At 30.3% G+C, this 19,864-nt stretch overlaps 2 protein-coding genes across 2 annotated transcripts in view; both read left to right on the top strand.

The window, feature by feature from the left end:
• LOC108720428 (uncharacterized) overlaps nucleotides 1–3,055 on the top strand; it is a 6,195-nt gene extending 3,140 nt beyond the window's left edge. The window contains exons 5-13 of the mRNA XM_018444426.1: nucleotides 129–359; nucleotides 433–663; nucleotides 750–909; nucleotides 972–1,112; nucleotides 1,210–1,355; nucleotides 1,565–1,762; nucleotides 2,209–2,415; nucleotides 2,507–2,878; nucleotides 2,979–3,055. Coding sequence (XP_018299928.1) covers nucleotides 129–359; nucleotides 433–663; nucleotides 750–909; nucleotides 972–1,112; nucleotides 1,210–1,355; nucleotides 1,565–1,762; nucleotides 2,209–2,415; nucleotides 2,507–2,878; nucleotides 2,979–3,055 — 1,763 coding nt within the window. The remainder of the gene's footprint in view (nucleotides 1–128; nucleotides 360–432; nucleotides 664–749; nucleotides 910–971; nucleotides 1,113–1,209; nucleotides 1,356–1,564; nucleotides 1,763–2,208; nucleotides 2,416–2,506; nucleotides 2,879–2,978) is intronic.
• Nucleotides 3,056–6,683: 3,628 nt separating this feature from the next.
• LOC108720449 (zinc finger protein 664) lies at nucleotides 6,684–18,243 on the top strand. The gene is made up of 6 exons (XM_018444461.1): nucleotides 6,684–7,029; nucleotides 7,660–7,801; nucleotides 9,428–9,583; nucleotides 11,649–11,909; nucleotides 13,440–13,609; nucleotides 17,809–18,243. Exons 1-6 carry the CDS (start codon nucleotides 6,811–6,813, stop codon nucleotides 18,019–18,021), a joined length of 1,161 nt encoding a protein of 386 aa, XP_018299963.1. The 5' UTR covers nucleotides 6,684–6,810; the 3' UTR covers nucleotides 18,022–18,243.
• Nucleotides 18,244–19,864: the final 1,621 nt, after the last annotated feature.

Here is a 19,864-nt window from a genome sequence, read left to right as displayed (position 1 = left end):
GCAATATATATATATATATATATTTGTAACATTGCAATCTTCGAATAAAGTTTTTCTGTAATATATATATTTACAAATCCATTTATGCCACATGTGTAAACATAGGTAAATTTGTATTTATTCTATAGAAGAATGTACATTTTTCGTGAAGGGACATGGCATTGGACGACGATTATACGTTTTACCAGAATATCGTACAGAAGGCTTACGTTTCTCATTAAAAACATGGGAACCTGACCATCCAGATTCCATAACATTTGTGTTCACTGCTGACGATGGATTAAAATCTCGTTATATTCTTAAGATTGGAGCTTTAGATAACGAGAAGGTACTTCTGTATTATGAATCAGAAGAAAGGGGTAATTTGAAATCATGTATATTTATATAATAAATTTTATTTATAAGTTAATTTATTTCTTAACTATTCATAAGACATAATTTTGGTGAAGAAAAAAACATTACCACATTTATTATATCTTGGCAAATGGAGTAACTTTGTTATTCGTATACCTCGAGGACACGTTCTTCTTTATTATGAAGGAACATCAAATCCGCTGTTTGAATGGAAACATCCTGAATCATCCAAAGCATTTTTACCAATTTATTATTATTATAATAGCGAAGAAGGTCATGCGATAGGAGTTGCTTTCGATTGTGCCTTAAGTATATTTTGTTATTTAAAATGAATATTTACAATTATTTCCAAAATTTTTGTTTCTTTTATTATCTTCTGTTCTACTATCATACAGGATGCCATATAGAGAACACACAAACCAATCGTTATACTAGAATACTTCCACTATCAATATGGTCTAAAGAAGAAATAGTCAGACCTAATAAACTAATGTTAATGATCCGCGCCAAAGGTGTTGTTCTAATACCGTTATTTTTATTGCCTGCAACATCAGGGTAAATAAAAATAATTATTTTGCTGATCTTTATTTCTATTTATAACATGTTACATTTTATAGATTTTACGTACTTACACTCGGTGAACGAGGTCAGTGGATATATTTTCTGAAAAATACATATCCTAGAGTAAGAATTTATCACAAAGGGAACGCACTCAAACCTATATTCAATACAAATTCCTGGACAAATGTTACTATAAAGTAATCTAACTGAACGTATATTTGTATATTCTATGGAATCTAATTAAAATATATAATTCAACTTATTTATGGTTTTTTTCGTGATTTTGTCGAAAAGATGGTCTGAAAATACGATTGAAGTATTTTGCAACAAGACAAACGTGTTTTATTATGTGCATCGTCAACCGCTCATTTTTTATTTTTTTTCGCTTGCCGTGGATCCGAAAGGCTGGGCTACTTGGAGTGCGAATTGCTTACCATCAGGTATAATATAGGAAAAAGATTGAATATTTCAGAAAAAAGTTTTAAACAAAAAAATTGTATTCTAAAATAATATTAAGGATCTTTATGTCTCTATTTATTAATTTTGATATTTTTTATTCATTATAGAGTACAAAAAATGATAATCATTATTATATGTTTGAACTGTTGATATTGTAGCTTATTGCTTATAATTATTTAATTATATATAGATATCGATGGACCTCCTTTAGATGGCGGATGGTCAGAATGGGGACCATGGATGTGTAGTGCTAGTTGTAACGGTGGTATAGGAACTAGAAGACGATATTGTAATTCACCGGAACCTAATGTGCGGGGGGAGCCTTGTACAGGACCCAGCAGCATGACAGGTCGTTGCAATACAATTCTTTGTGGGGACATAACTGATGGTATACTGATGCGGATCATTATCTAATTATTTACTAATATTTAATAATATTTTCATTTTTCTATTAACAAAATATTTTGTTAATAGAAATATTTTTAGAAATATTTTATTAAATATTTCTGTATGTGAAAGAATCTACCAGGTATCTCATTTTAAAAGAACCATCTCCCAAAAAAGTAATTTCTTCAAAGTCACATAAAGGCAATTGCCATTTTGAAGATAAAATTATTATTATAATTTTTTTACTAATATGGATTTTTTAAATTATAAAGTATTAAAATTCTTTTACATATAAAAATATTAAAATAGAGTCATATTATATAAATAAATATCATGTGATATCACATTATATAATATTATGTAATATTATATCGAATATTTGTCTCTTTTTTTGTATACTAATTGTTTTAAAAATATGTTATAATAATTTTTACGTTTTAATTGTAGATACCATAACTTTAATAAAAAAAGTTATCGCATATAATCACACTGCTTTTACTGTGAAGGAATATGCATCAATATCACTCCCTTCAGATTCTAATATTGTGAATACCATCAGAATTGAATCACCTAATTCTGAAATACAGTGGTCCCATAATGGAATTTTTATTCAAAACAATCATCACAGATTGGAAATTAAAGATTACGAAATCAGTACGTAATATAACATTTATTCACGATAATTGATTATTTATACGTAACGATACGTACAAATTAACATATATAATTTTGTTAATATTTACAGTAATAAATAGAGCAGTATTAAACGATTCGGGCGTATATACGCTTACTGCACATCGAATAGATGGAACATATATGATAATTAAGGTGATAACTTTGGCAGTAGTTCCTATTAAGGAAAGCATTACTATTCGTGAAACTCTACCTATGCATGTAACATGCCACTGTGCTATCCTCGGTTATGTATATTCTAATTTGAAAGTTTATTGGATGATCAATGGTAACGTATGGAAAGACTATGGAGTTACATTGCCTGTAGCTACAAATGTTGATTATGTTCCTACTATAAATAAGTCTCATCATGGTATATGGAAATGCATCGTAGAGCAAACTGACTTGAAATTTAAATGGACAACAAATGTAATTCACGTGAAAGGTACGAAATATATTTAATAAATATTTTTTTAAACGTCACTATGGTTTAATATTATTGTATATTTAAGTTAAATAAAAGATAATCAAGATTCTCTTAGCAGAGATAGTCAGATTCTCTCAGCAGATCCTGCTCGGTTTCTGCCAATCTGCTGGCAATGTCAACAAGCGTTCTGTTTAATTTCTGTCCACCAATCTGTTGACATAGAATTCAATAGATACTGTCGACAGAACAGGAGCAGAATGCGATATTAATTAAAGTCAATCTAACTAACACATCTGATCAAATCTGCTACTAATCTGTCGACATTCTACTAACATTTTGCTATCTGGGTAATATTCATACGGCTATATAAACGCACATACATACACATGTACGCCTGTTGAAGCGTTCGGTAATAAATTTATTAATATAATATTATAAACATTCTTATAAAAATCTTTTCTCATACAAAACACGAAATTAATTGCAGCAATATCGCTAAAATAACGCTACAATATTGCTGCAATGTTGCAGCAGTGTTGCTACAACTTTTGTGCTGTTTATTTATCAAAACGATGGAAAATTATTTTACTTTCTGTAGAAAATGTTGTTTCTTTCCCAATTAAAATTTTTATTATTGAAAATTTTATTGTGTACTATCTATTATGAAATATTTTTATCAATCGGACAAGTTCTTAACCCTCCAAATTGGCGTACTCATTTAATGGAAGATAAACTAACTCGACCAATTTTTGGATGGATGCGAAACGAAAAATTTGTGGCTTATTCAGCGTTGGTTCTGATTCTGTTTTTAATATGTTGCATTATAATAGGTTTCATACTTTATTTCAGGTAATAATTATATGATTTATTCATTGTTAGGCATTGTATAATGTACAAAATGTTCCGGACCTACGGGATTACCTCCCGTGAGCAGATAGATCGAACTGAATTGAGTCGAAAAGTCCTTTACCATTTTGTAATTTTCGCAATACTTTAGGAGATATTAATTTCTAAAGATCAACTGAATGGCTACGTTTACACCGTGCGCTTAGTCCGCGATCAATACGATAGGTGTCTCTGTTTAATATACAGGATAAACAAAGACATCTATTGTATAGGCCGCGGCCTAAATGCACGGTGTAAACGTAGCCAATAAGCACGTATCCGCGCGGACTACCACAAAGTATACGCCCATCAGTCGCGGTCGTTTGTCACATGGGGACTGCCTGATTGGCGCGCGTTCGGCGTCATAACTCAAGCGACCGTAACTCATAAGCGTATACTTATAGCGATAGTCCGTGCGAATACGTGCTTATTCAGTGATATTTAGAAATTAATATCTTCTAAAGTATTGCGAAAATTGCAAAATGATAAAGGACTTTTCAACTCAGTTCAGTTCGCTCTATCTGCTCACGGAAGATGATCCCGTAGGTTTGGGACACTCTATATATTAAGTACTGTAATTTGTTTTATTAAATTTTCATGCCCATTTAAACAAAAGAAAAGTAAATTCTATCTTTAGTGGCAAAGTATCGTGGCGCCGCGTTGTCCATTATCGTGGCGCTATCGTGGACATTTCTACTAAAGAATTTCTACATTAGGGATATTTTAATATTTTATAAAAACTTAATTTTATAATGCCTAAAGATTTTATAAATACGTTGATAATTAATAAAATATATGCTGTAGAATAATTTACTATATTTGTTTTACAAGGTTTCGAAAAAGTTTGATGCAACGACAGTGAAGAAAAAAATGTGCAAAGGAAAATTTAACAGCGAAGAGAAATAACATAGAAAAAAGAAATTCTATTATTGGTAGTATTTAGAAAGACAGAAAATGAAAATATAATACCCGATTTTATTAAATTTAAAAGATTGCGCAGGACATTTAAAAGTAATATGGTTTCGGATAAGAAAATAGAAAAAAATCATTAAAAATCACAATTAATTAAAATCATATCAAAGCGAAGAAATCTTACTGAAATAACATATTTAATGACAAATTTTATGTATAAAAGTTGTCGAAGAAAATTAAATTAAATTAACACCTAAAAGTATTATTTAAAATATTGTATTAGTTACATTAAGCTCTCACCTTTTTTCAAGATTTTCCTATCAAAATAATTATTCCATAAATCAATTGCTGTTATACTATTAATATAGTTTATAGTTTATGTACTATAAACTTTTAGTATTAAACAGCCTATATGCGGAAAAGTTATATGTGTATATACATATACAAACATTTGCATACATTCTGCAATATGTTACTTTTGCTAATTTTGTAATAAGTAATACTTTTTTTAACAAAATCAATTTTTTCAATAAATAAAGTCTCACAATAAATATAAAGATCAGATATTAAAGTCATGACAAACGTATTTGATTGTACTTCTATACCATTTAAAATTTTTAGGTATGGAATATCGAGGGAATTTTTCGATAGTTGCGCATATTGTTGAATTCTTCAGTTTTAGTCGAAAATGTATAAGCGAAATGAGACACCAATGGGAATCAAATGAGAAGGAAGGATAAATGAGAGTAAAAAGAGCTTCGAGAAAGAGAGCACGAGGATCTCTGTGCCTCCAGTGCGGGAAAGATTTGCTTCACAGGGGAAGAAGTAACTGGTGGGGAGTGAGCAGTTGCCAGCAGATTAGTAGAACAGACCTGATGGAAGCACGATGAAAACAGAGAAAAAGATACGATGAAGGCTATTTTCTGGAAACAGTAGGATAGACAAGAACAGACATTGTAAGAAGATAGGGAACGATAGAAAAAGAAAGAAAGAGAGAGAGAGAGAAAAAGAAAGAGGAAAGAAGAGAAAAAGAAAGGAAAAGGGAGAGAAGGAGAGGGAGAATAAAGAGCGACAGGTGCGCGGACATCCACGTGGTTTCTTTGAAGCATCGTCGCGAATGGTGGAAGAGCGAAGAAGAGAAGAAGAAGAAGAAGACAACGATGACAACAGCGACGAAGATGACGAAGAAGACGAGGAGGATTACCGGTCGGCTTCCTTATGCCGGCTGAACAGATCGGCACTCGCTCCACACTCAAGTTACCCTCACGCCAAGTGCATGTGGTGGGGTGAACATTACACTGGCGTAGAATCTATTTTGTTTGGATAAAACATGATTCTTTACACGTAAATGTTGACAAATGTATCAGTTACTTAAATGAAGAATTAAAGACGTTACAAAGAAATTATAATAATAGCTTGCCTCGTCTATTTCTTACTTTCGCTCATAGGAGAACATTATAAATTTCCCATATCTCATTCAATCGAGGATGTTGTTAACAGTGGCTCGATCACATGACAGCGAGCGGCTGATGAAGAGTGGAGAAATCCAGTCGAGGCCAGTCGAATATCCCTAAGGCTATTTCCTACTACGCCGATGAAAAAGAATAATAATCACGGCGAGAGCTCGGTGGGGCGAGTGGGAATAGGTGGTTTCGAGAGGGGAAGGGCTCACCATTCGGTAGCAAATGCTGCTAACCCGTCGCAAGGTCAAGATCAGTCGGTTAATCCCGTCCAGTCGGCTGAGGGCCTTGCACCTTGCACAACGAACGATTCTATTTCTCCGTTTGTTTGCATTCTCGTATACGTGTATGTGTTACTCCGTGTTTTAATATAGTACGCGACAAATATATATATATATATATATTAACGCGTAATTAACAAATTATCACATCGCGGTACGGTAACGTTTTGAAGAATTAAACAAATTGTTTTTAAAGACTTTGTGACTATATTTGTTCTGCGTTGAAATTTATTAACAATAGACTTTTCGTTTGATACGCAATATACTAAATGTGCTCCGATTTTATTTCACTAAAACATTCTATCTTGTGATGGTGGAATTACAGATATATTCAAAATAATAATTCGCAAAGTGGAAGTACCGATATAGTGTGGTAAATCCTTAAAATACTTTTTCCACGCGAGTCTCTGTTATGGAAACTTGTGTATTGATACCTAGAGAATTTTCCTTGGTCCTTACCAACGATCAGTCATCCTGCAAGAATCTCTTCAAGAATGATTCAAGCATATTGGATATGAGAATTTCGGTTTGGTCGAATGTATTTATCCCATCGGGAACCTTGATTTATCCGTTTCAAGGATCAATTAGATTCGACAAAATTGACCTTTATTCTCTCCTTGATGACAATGATGTAAGTACGAACACTGAGTACTTCCTATGAATATTTTATATTTTATTTAATTATATATATATATATACATCTCTTTAATTTTATTTAATATTTTATAATACGAATTAATACAAAGAATAAAAAGTAATGTCACAAAAAGGAAGTGAAATTAAAGTGCAATGTTTACGCAAATTATATCAAAACAATGATGTTCAAACATAATGAAGAAACCAAAAATTATGCCATAAAAAAGTGAAACTAAAATAATATTTCAAATATATTTATTAAAATAAATCCCACAGAATACAATTCTCTGAGCGGCGTCTTGAGGACATCCTTATGATGTAGACGTCCTTTGGATATCCTTTAGAGCTGTATTGCAGTATGGGATGTTCTCTCACAATAGTAATAAATTTAATATAAAATACGGAAGACATTTAAAAAGCGTATAAAGTATAATAACAACAATCTATACATTGGTATCATTCTGTGGTTATAACAAACTTGTTCCAGAAGAAATTATATCACAAATATTTACTGAATTATTTGAATGAAACAAAATAATAAACCTCCTCCTCCCTTCTTCTATTTATTAAAATAAATACGAAAAAGAATTCGACATCAATACGTATATCGTCGATGTGTTTTTAGATCAGACGCGAATATGGTTGCTATGACGAAGTCTTCTTCTCCAATTATAATCTTAACAAGCGTCAATGTAACTGGATAAGATTTCTTCGTATCGTTCAATCGTACGATGAACAAGTTAATCTGATTGGTACAAAGGTAAAGGGTAAGTCTCGAAAACAACGTTTAGTTCGATAAATTTTTTAATCATATATTTGTTAATCCTATATAATAATAGCGTCGTATGGAAGTTACTCTCTAATTAATGTGTTAATATAACTTCAATATAACTCGTAGCGTCAAAAAGGAATTCAATTAAAGCAGAAATAAATCAAATATAATGTAACACAAATCATTGAATTAACCCAGAGAGCACAAAGTCGTCTAAAAGATAACTAAAAGATGACTAAATTATTATAAAGATATCTTTTAACGAAAGAATATAGTTGACGAAAAGATGACTAAAAGACGATAGATGTCGCACCGCTAGTCATCTTATAGTCTTATCCATATAATAACTAAAAGATGACTTCATTGGACATTTTTTAGTCCTCTTCAAGATTTCTTTTAGTTTTTATATTTTAACACATATAACGTTTAATAACATCGATTTCCTAAATTAATTTTTACACAAAACGAAATGAAATTGCATAACTGACAATGTACATCCCATTTCTGGATCCTGCAATGTTTGCCATATCTTATGTGTGCAAGAGCCACTATCTTTCATCATAGTCCCCCCTTTGGGGGATTCGATTTCTAACAAATATTTTATTAGTTTTCATTAGAACACGAGTAAAATTTCTCATAATGCTGCACCTTTTATTCTATCTTGTATGATTTTCACACACGAGAAACTGAACTCCACCACGTCCGTCTGGTGGCGATTCCGGGCACTGCTCGCGAATGAGTGATAAAAAATACCAAAATAACGGAAAAATATCTTTTTGTTGTCTTTTCGGCAATACGAAAAGATATTTTTCGGTTGACTTTTTGCTTTGCAAAAATGACAATCACATAGAAAGATGATGAAAAAATGTCTTTTTTAAGTTATCTTTTCGACAAAACTAAAAGATGTCTTATAGACATCTTTTCGTCTTGCTCAAAAGACAATCTAAAAACGATGTCTTTTTGTCATCTTACAGACATCTTTTCGCTTTGTTGAAAAGACAACTTAAGAAAGATCTCTTTTCGTTATTTTTTAGTATTTTGTGCTGTCTGGGAAGTTATAGACTGGGAAAAAAGAGTATTAATATCTTTCTCTCTCTTTTAGCATCTCTTTTGTTTATTTCCCGTATATGTGTCATTATTAAATATATTTGTTCCTTCTATTATGTTCAATCTTATCTTTCCAAGTAGCACAGTATAAGCGCTTGAAAAGCGCTAAAAAACAATTATTTATTATATAAAACTATATATATATAAAGCTTTTTTAGCGCTTTGTTAATGCTTTGTAAACGCTGTGTGCTATTTGAGTTTTTAAGTACTTATAATTTATTTAAAAAAAAAAAACAGTAAGCGTTTAAAAGATTTTGTGAAATTATATTTAAAATATACAGGTAAAACAAAAACTAGAAATTTTCTATAATTGACAATATGTTAATGATAGTATCTTTTTATAATAATTTTGAGGCTTTCATGATGTTTTTTACGGGTGTGCCAAAGATTTCACAAAACGTTGATGTTAACAATGGATTGCGACACGGCGATAACCCGTAAACCTTTTGACACCTCTGAACATCTTTTTATTTGATATTTTGCTTTATGCTTTCCTTTTCTTTTATTTCCTTAGGTGAACCTATATTTGAAGTGATAAAGAATGTTCAACCGGACACGGAGCTGGTGGCTTGGTTTTTGCCAGTAACACAGCAGGATATCGTTATCATTTCGCATGATGTATGCTCCAGATCGGCAATCTACAGGTGCACGATCGATTCTATTTTAGACGGTAAGTGGAAGACGTAAGATCGCTTATAGATATATTGTTAGTAAACATCATTGCAAAAATATGGGTTTAATGTGCTTAAATCATTTAAGAAATTCTTATAACTTTGACGACGTCTAATATAAAACTGATTCTCGAAAGCACTTTAAACATGTTATAAAAATAAAGTATCGTTGCGGCTATAATTATTCTCAAATTATTAACAAAAAATGTAATAGAATGTACAAAATGAAATAATAGTTAACCTTAATTAATTTAATATTATCTGTTTTGTGTTGTGCTGATACAATACAAAACCAAGCTTCGCACACCAAGGCAGGATGACTTTCAAATAACGACTCCGAAATTATTCGTTATTCACTAATTTATTCACTAATAAAACTAATTAATTTGTTAAGGCAAGTGGTATAATTGTTGCACGTTATCAGATTTGGCTTTTGGATATATTATATATGCAAAAACGAAAATCTTTACGGGCCAGCGAATCGGAAATCTTCACGTACACGAACGTAAACGAAATTTTGCAGCGGAGACCTTTAGCTATTCTCACACGAAAATCTTATTCCTTTCACAAATGAAATGTTTACTTGAGAAAGCTATTAATATTAACTTGGCAATTTGACGCCGATATTTGGTTTGATTTGAATTAATGCTGAGTATCGAAAATACATAAGATCGGTCAGCGAAGCATGCAAAATCGAAAATACAGAGAAACGCAAAGAATAATGTTAGAACGATCTGTGTTAATCAGGATCTGGTAGTAAACTCATCGATCTATATCTTTATTATATGCTTAATAGTGTTCATAATTCATAAACTGAAGATTATTGCACATTTTAAGATTAAAACAAAATTATTTAAATATAAGTAATTTTAATATTATGTATTTATATTTAAATTACCTTTTATTCTTTTATTGTTTCTTGTCGCGGAATAGACACACGTATATATACATTGAGAATTCAAAATTAAAAAGACATTTATTTATCTTTATATGTATGTAATTTGCACTTAATTCCATTATGCACTCTTTCATTTTAAAATTCAAACAAAAATATCGCGTTCCAATATTGTAACTAAGGGTCGTCTAGCTATCCCACAGCTATTGTACTGTCCTTTATCTCTGGTTTACATGCGCAGGAACAGTGGCAGCCTATACATTTAAATCGGAACTCACGAACCTTGTGATCCATCCGACAAAAACGCCGGCCGCATATTTGCATTTCAGATCGTTTTCGATAATCCTGTTCTTTTTTCGATTGCGCTGCGATTATAGCTAAACGATCACAATGGTGATCGATCAGCTGAGGAGATGAAAGACTAATATGGAATTGCCGCAAACTATTTCTTATCGATTTTTACTTAATAGGTTAAAGCAAATAAATATAATTCTGCTCTGTTTTTATTTCTATAGTAACAAACTTATATATAGCATCAATATAATATCAACGAAACAAGTGTTATAACACGCAATAAATGCGATTATATTACTGTTTGTTTATTATAACATATAAATGACAAAACAATGTAATAGTTTCATAACCTGGTTATATTATATACATATAATATAAAGTAAGGTTATATAACTATAATATAAATAAAATGTAACATCAGCTATATTGCTTGTTACTTCCTCGTTATATCATACTTATACATATTTGATGTTTGTTGGGCATAGACCTCGATCATATGTTCAATTTTGACATCCATTATTTAGACGTTCATAGGATTTAAGTACATAAAATGGTATTCAGTGTAGCTGAATATTCACAGCCGAAGCTGTGATAAACGGACGTTCAGTGGACGTCCAGACGACCATATCGTACAAACACTGAACGTCCATAAGACATCCATGTGCTATCTGGATGCATGACCGAAGTGCGCGACTTAATTTTAATTAAAATTAAGTCGCGCACACAACTCTTTATTAAAAACTTTATAAAAACGAATAATTGAAAGTTAGCATTCTCTCTCTCTCTCTCTCTTTCTCTCCCTCTCTCTCTCTCTCTCTCTCCTTAAATCGCTTGAGAATGAAATCAATAGAAAGTTTTACTTGAATTATTCATAGAATCCCCGCTGGATCTTTCGATGACATTACTTGCTCATCATTCTTTGCCAGCGATATCACATTCTTATTACGAGCTGGATGAATACGAATCGACATCCGAGGAATCCACATCATCAACGCTATCGTTGGCCGGTGATCATCTCGATTGCAGTATCCTGACAACGATTAAGAGAGGAGAGAGGGTTTTATTACCTTGCGAAGTCTGTGGCAAGTCCTTCGACCGGCCATCTCTTCTAAAACGACATATGAGAACGCATACAGGTATGAAACAGAACCCTAAAGATTATGATTAACTTATCCGGATATTGAGATTCATTTGTATTTATTTTATATCAATTTATATTATATTTATATTATATCAGTCTATTAATACTTGCTTTTACACATGCGTAACTATGCGTAGAGCTGATTAAAACTTTGTAATCTCCAGAGCTGATCATGTTTTTCAAATACTTTTATTTGAAAAACAGTAACATAATGTATTTTGTATTATGTGTTTCAGCAGAGCACATGAAAGTATTTTACATTTTGTATTTCAGAATAGCAAATAAAAGTATTTCGTATTTCATTAATTTAAAAGCAAAAGATTGAAAGTATATTTTGTATTTTATATTTCAAATACTAAGAGAGAGGACAGAGAGAGATTGACAATTTTATTATTTAAATTACAAAATACAAAATATACTTTCACTCTTTTACTTTGAAATTAATGAAATGCAAAATACTTTCATATGCTCCGCTGAAATACAAAATACAATTGTATTCGAAATATGACTGTGTTTAAAAAAATATTTCAAATACGCGCCCAGCCTTGGTGATCTTTTAATATCTTAAAATTGTTATTGTTAGATTCAGTAGTTTTGGGCACAATTAAAAGTTATTAAAATTTACAAGTAATTTAATTTTAAATTTATTGTTAATTCAAAAATAGCGAAATTCAATTTTTCTTATATTGAAAAAGATAATCCATTCCAATTACTTATTTACAGGATGGGATTATCAATGTAAATACGTTCTTTTTGGAAAATTTAATTCAACTCTATTCCATTTTAATGATTTAAATACTAGATTAATGTATTTGGATAATCAAAAAATGCAAAATGTTTATGTATAACTGGATGTGATATATAAATTCCAAATAATATTTTTGTCAAATTAAATAAATTTTATCAGAGTTGGCAAACGTTACTTTTCAGTTACTTTGTCGTTACTTTTTATAGTAAACAATTTGATGACGATGTTGCAATTTTTTATGCCGGTAACGCTAACTAATTAAACGCTAAGATTGTACTAAGGTTAGAAAAGTCATTTTGAAAAGTAACCTGTCACTATTACGCGTTATACTGAAAAAGTTGTAAGTATAACGAGTAACGTTACTCGTTACTAAAAAGTAACGCGTTACAAATTAGGAGTTATTGTTTTCAGTAACGAATGACTTTTTCAATCCATTACAAGTAACGATTGACTTTTCTAACTCTGATGTTAGCATTACCATCATAAAAAATTTACAATGTCATTACCAAATCATTATTATAATAAGGTAACGATCAACAAAGTAACGGCGTTACAAGTAACGCGTTACTTGCCAACCCTGAATTTTTAGTATGTACTCGCATAGTTTGTGGCGCGATTTCCGACAATGTACACTACAAAATCCTGACCATTTTTACTTATAATGATCGAAATAAATTATGTTCATTTAAAGAAAAGGACCATTCATATTTAATTTAAGTCAGATATTATAAGTGTGAGAAATTAATGCGATAATTTATGAATGATATTAAATTGTAGGGGAAAAACCGCATGTCTGCATGGTGTGCAACAAAGGTTTTTCAACATCGAGCTCGTTGAACACGCATAAGCGTATCCATAGCGGCGAAAAACCTCATCAGTGTCTTGTTTGTGGAAAGAAGTTTACAGCCTCATCAAATCTATACTATCATAGGATGACTCATATCAAGGTGAGTGATGGGCGAATATATTTATTAGAGTAGAGCTAGTCACATTTTCTATTCAATTATTATGTATCAGATGTATCTTCACACAATTATGACAGAATAATCAGAATTTTAAACATTGCATGTTTAACTGACTCAAACAATAATTAAATACTTATAAATTCTTCATATATTTCATAAATAAGAAAAAAATTTTGTTGATTATAAAGAGGCTTAATGGACTCCATTTATAGGACACATTAAGCAACCCTAAAGAGTAAGTTGAAAGAGATAAAGATAAGAAAAGTTTAATAAAGTCACATATTATTAAAAAATGAAATGATTATGTATACATTAACCATATAGTTATTAAAATTTTTGTATTATGTATAATAATTTGTAATATTCTATTTGTAATACTCTCCCTTTAAATGTTTTAATTAATAAAATTGAAACAAACTAAAAACTTAACTCTTTATAATAAAAATTAAACATGAAATATATATTTAATCATGATACGCATATTTTTATTTAATGAATTTACAGTCAACTAATACAAGTGATAAAACAATATTGAAAAGAGGGGGAAAAGTTTTTTTATTTTATAAAGTTACAATTAAAAATGAATTTAATTAGTTTATTATATGAATAAATTTACAATAAAAGAGTTTATAATACATTTAACTTAACATTTAATTTATTTACTTTTACTCTCGTCTTCAAGTTTTATTGAGATGAGCATTTAAACCTTGTTTATTATTTAATAAATAAATATTTGGCAATAAAATCTTCATATAGTGATAAAGTAAGATTGCACTAATAGAAAAATAATGGATATGTTGAATTGTTTAATTATAGAAGTTAGATTTGATGATCGTAAAGCTATAAGGCGTGGAAATCGTAATATGAGATACCCAGGGTATTTCTAATATGAAATATTAGGAATGCTCCTATGTTATAGTAAAAATCGTTGTTAAAGTATAAATGTTATTGTACAACAATAAAAAAGACAACCGGAATGAACGTCAAGTGCCTATATCTGCGATGCTTGATTCCAACTACCTGAAAACAAGTTCTAAATATTGTATAATCTATTGTATGCTCATTTTTCGCGCACGCTGGCTATGTTTGTTCGTATTTTAGAAACATTAAATAAAATTTTTTAATTGCAATATTGATATACTTTCCGTTTTACTATCGATTTTTCGGGACATCTCATATTAGGAGCACAATTTTTTCATTTTGCGTTTTGCTCACTTTTTACATTTCTTTAATTTAAAAAAAAATGGAATTTGATTTAAATTTTAGGTAATGTCATCTTAAAACTTATTAAATTCCTTGAAATGATCTATCATTTTTTTTATTCTGCTTATAGACTTCTAGCATTTACCCAAAATGAATTCGATATCTCGTAATAGGGACCTTTCCTCTATAAATCCACATATTAGCAAACATAATTGATAAAAAAGAGAATAAAATAAAACAAATTCAAATTTAAACCCAAACACTAAATATAAAAATTCAAAATTGTTTATTTCAAATCATGTTTTAATATTCATTGAATAACAATTAAAAAATGGTAAAGTAGTTGTCTATTTCTATTCATAAAGCTTTAATGAAAAAATTATTTGGAAGCTTAAAAAAAAATAGATCAGGAAAATCCACGATAAAATAACAAAATACTTAAAGTTAAAATCTACCAAAAACTTATTTTCAAACCAATATTTGGATATGTGAGCAATGATTAATGATAAGAAAAATATTATTAAAGAAGAAAGTGAAATAATAAATTTTGAGAAAATTAGGCAAATGAGAGTGAAGCGCGGTAAATAGAGCGCAATTAATCTTACAATGTAACTTTAATACTCAAACAACAGTAATCGTCATACATGGAGTTCGGACGACTTGCTTTAGAATCTTCATCAGCGATATAAGTTTTTCTTCAATAACTTTCACATGTCCCTCATTCCATCATAGCACACCACTAATATAATGGATTGAAAGATCTAAAGTGACATATAACTATTTGGTTATATATAAATGTAATAAGAGAGACTTTCTGAAAACGGATGTATAAATCGCATACAATAAAGCAATGAATTAAAAGTGACTTATCATAAGAGGATAAGCTAGGAACGTGTTGACAGAGACAAAAGAAAGTTACCACAAGAAAATTAAGATAAAATCATACAGACCATTACAAATAAAACTCAGTGATCAATATAATATTAAATATGTTAATGGTTTTAATAAAAGACAATAGCGAGACTGTCGTTACTTATGAAAATTGTACGTCAATTAAGGTCAAATACATATATAAATGAGCAATGTATTCAAAAGATGAAAGTCAATAGTTAGAAATAATGAAAGAATAACAAATCATGTACTCTATATTTAAATAAAATTTATTTAAAATTTAAAAATATGCATGATACAAATCGATGTCGGATTGCAAGTTACTGTTACCCTGCATTTGTATACGTAGCATCTCAAATATCAATCGTTTCTTCCAAAAAAGTTTTCGATCTAATATTTTGACATTCTCCCAATCAAAATCGTGTTTAATAAAATTTTATAATCCGTAACCACCGAATTAGTCTTAGTAAATTAATGTGTCGATGTTCTTGTACTCTCGCTCTTAATTGCCTACGAGTTTGTCTTACATAAGATGCATTACAATCTTTGCAGAAAATTTTATAAACAACATTTTGTATGTAAAAAGCTAATTTTATTTAAATTTTTGGTAATGCTATTTTTATTTGATATTACTGGAATATAAGTATAATACAAACGGCGATATTAGTTCCTTCCTCTGAGTAAGATATTTTGTATTTTCGTCCGTTTATAAAATAAGGATTTCATTCTTACGTTAATTGATTCAAAAATAATATATTGAAAAATTTGATTTAAAACCGATTTTTCACCTTAAAAATTAAGAACAGTAGAAAAACAACTTGATTTTAAGTCGTTATAAATATCTCAAAAATTTATAGAATTATTATTAATTCAATCGTTTGAAATTTTCCTATGTGCTCGTACCGCGTGTCCTCCAACTGCTTTGCCTTTTATGTAAGCTTGGTAGAATTGGAAATACCCAATGAAAAAAGCCGAGCAATGATCGTACAAAACGATTGAAGGAAAAACAGTGTATGTGCAAAGGATATATAAAATTTTTATTTATCGCGAAAACTATATGAGTTTCTCTAACCTCACTTGAAGTAATGATATCTTGGTAGCTATATAGGTTGGTCTGCCATCAGCTACTGTAATTGGCCCATTACTTGCTACCGCATGGAATGTGATCCAATTAGGGAGACAGAGAATGTACAGAGCCGGAGGCAAAGGCTCCTCTCGCCGTTACTTACCCTCCTGCTCCCTCCCCTCCTCTTGCTCTTCCACACGTTCTACAGTCATCCTGCTGCTCCTTCCGCGCGAGTCATTTTATTCTGATTTTTCCTTTCCGCCTCGCCATCTTCACATCTTCTCTTCTCGCTCTTCTTGCGCTGTGAGATTCTTCCGAATTTCATCTTCTTATTTATTTCACACAGAAGTTCTTGGCAATACAAACGTTTTAACAAGAATTGATGTTTGATCAATGATTTAATAGAAACAGGAATTTTTCTAATAGAAATTTTTATTCTAATTAAGTATGACGAATTCCTATTTTTGGTCGAAACATTACTATATGCTACGTGGGAACGAGCAGTTCTGGCTCCCACCATCCAACCTGTTGCAATATTTGCAATCTCACTTTTGTCTGGTCACGGCTAACATATTTTATCTTATTAACTACTGATGTTTAACTATAATGATTTGCGTAACTTTATTTAAAAGTTCTTGTGAATATGATTTCTCTATTCGTTGTTAACACGCTCCTATTTCTTTTATGAACTTCTTACGTATTATTTTTACAACCAAGTTCTTGTACTTCACTTTAGATCGTCCAATCTATCAGTGGCTGCCTTTGTAGAATGAGAAATTAATGTGTCAAATCTTTAGAAAAGCAATGTATCGCTGATGGAAGGAAAAATATATTGTGTGTATAATTATAATAATATGGCATTTCTATTCTACGCATGTCATTGGAATAAGAATGGGAACCAGTGAAAAACAACAATTTTAAGAACAGAAAAGTTGTTTCGATATATAAAGAATAGTAAATTAAAATATATTTGAATTATTTCGTATATGTCCATTGCAAAATATTTGTTATGCTTTTCCAGGAGAAACCACACAAATGTTCGCAATGTTCAAAATCATTTCCGACGCCGGGTGACTTGAAGAGTCACACGTATGTGCATAATGGACTGTGGCCGTTTAGATGTCACATTTGCAGTCGCGGTTTCAGCAAACCAACCAACTTGAAGAATCATATGTTGCTTCATCTCGGTAGATGCTCCAATAAGAAATACATCAAGTCTATCTCTGACTTCTGACTGAATGTTAATTTGTTATTATTTCATATAAAAGTTTAAAAATTATTGATTTATGTATATATACAAATAATGTGCCATTATTGATCAAATACTTAATTTGAGACAAAAGGATAACTAGGATAACTGTTCCTATTAGTATGCCTTTGTTTAAATATGCCAGAAAGAAAATTAGCACAAATAAATAAGAAAAAGTATCTTTTTTATTAAATTAAATTATTAACGTACACGACACCAAAGGTAATATTCCATTTTTTAATTATTAAAGCGTAGTGAACAATTTTTTAAAAGATATAAGAAATTTATGTGAATTCAATAATACTACGAGATTTTAAGCTTATTCCTATTAGTATGCCCTGCTCTTATAGTACAAATTTCCAAAGAACGTTCTGAAGGATGTCTTGAGAACGTTTCCAGGAAGATCTCTGGGATAAAGTGTGCTACTGTATTGAATGTATTGAATTGTGGATGTATTGAAACTGAGAGCGAGTTGTTTATATTGAAATTATGAGTGTACACTAAAATTATAAGTATAATTAAAATAATGATTAATGGAAAATTAACTTAAACGATTAACTCACATCTATCATCTATTTTGCTATCTACATATATGTTAACCGAGTCAAATGCCGAGGCACACAAATTAGGGGCACATGAATGAAGCCATCGCCTTTGAAGGACACACTAATAGAGTCAAAAATTTCTTTTATTTTTATCAAAAACATTAAATATTAACATTTTGTACATTAAAAGGTATTACAAGAAAAAGAAATAGTTGAAAATCGATTTCGAGCAGACAAAAGCTACAATATTTAATAATTAATTCAGTAATGAATAGTTAGCTTAAAGGTAGAACTAATAAGGACAGTTACCTCATATATGCAATTCTTTTATATTGCAATTGATTCAGATTATAATTCAAGTCTGAATACTTGCTCACGATATTAACTTTTAATTTTTGCGGAACTTCTTAGTTATCTAATTCAATATATTAAATTGTACTATTACAAATATTCCACTATACAATTAATATGTAGTCTTTCAAATGAGCATTAATGTATCCTAGAGACCCTCTAATAACAGTCTGGACACAAGTTTCATTTTGTGCAGGGTTTCTAGTTTTAAGAAAATCGTAAGAGAGATACACTCGTTGTTTCTTTCCTTTCCTGTTCTATCTTTTTTTTATTTCCTTCGTTTCTCTCTTTCTTCTTTTCAATAGTTGTTAAAGTTGAAAATTTTCAATAGTTGTTATAGTGGACCAATAAAAAATGACTATTCCGTGTCCAGACTTTTATTAGAGGGTCTTTAAATATATTCATAAGAGTGCGGTTCTTTCTGTCAATATGTAGGGGACACCAGGGCATCATAAACTACAAAAGGAGAACGTGTAAAAATCGTCGATTTCTGCTCCCAATTGGGAAGTAAAATTTTAAATGGTTTTTTTTATTATGTGGTATAATTTTTAAGCTGCAGGATCACGTGATGCAATTAGTTTTCCATAAACAGGGAATATGTATAAAAATGTGAAAGATGTGAGTAAATAAGCACAAATGTATCATAAAAATGAGATACATAATGATCTTCTTACGGAATGTAATTAACTTTCAAAAACTAGCAAATGTATGACATTTTGTTGACAGATTTGAAATTGAGAAGGAAACAAATGTACAGAAACTCTGAAAATGTAAGTTCATAATAAAAATTATGGTTTTCATAATTAAATATCACTATTTAATCATGGAAAACTGTGCACAACTTTTGTTAACTGTCTACAACTCAGCTTATGCCATATAACTTGATGCAACCTAATCTGACCTCATTTAATCCATTCTAATCATATTATACA

The sequence above is a fragment of the Mycetomoellerius zeteki genome, unplaced genomic scaffold (assembly GCF_001594055.1).
Source record: "Mycetomoellerius zeteki isolate Tzet28-1 unplaced genomic scaffold, Tzet1.0 scaffold150, whole genome shotgun sequence".
NCBI lineage: Eukaryota > Metazoa > Arthropoda > Insecta > Hymenoptera > Formicidae > Mycetomoellerius > Mycetomoellerius zeteki.
The sequence above is the reverse complement of the archived record's forward strand: the minus strand, read 5'-3'. Positions and strand labels throughout refer to the sequence as shown.

Coding starts and splice junctions, on each gene's coding strand:
- LOC108720449 (XM_018444461.1), top strand. CDS start 6,811: ATGGAAACTTGTGTATTGATACCTAGAGAATTTTCCTTGGTCCTTACC. Junction 7,802..9,427: donor GATTGGTACAAAGGTAAAGG/GTAAGTCTCGAA, acceptor TTATTTCCTTAG/GTGAACCTATATTTGAAGTG. Junction 9,584..11,648: donor GATCGATTCTATTTTAGACG/GTAAGTGGAAGA, acceptor AATTATTCATAG/AATCCCCGCTGGATCTTTCG.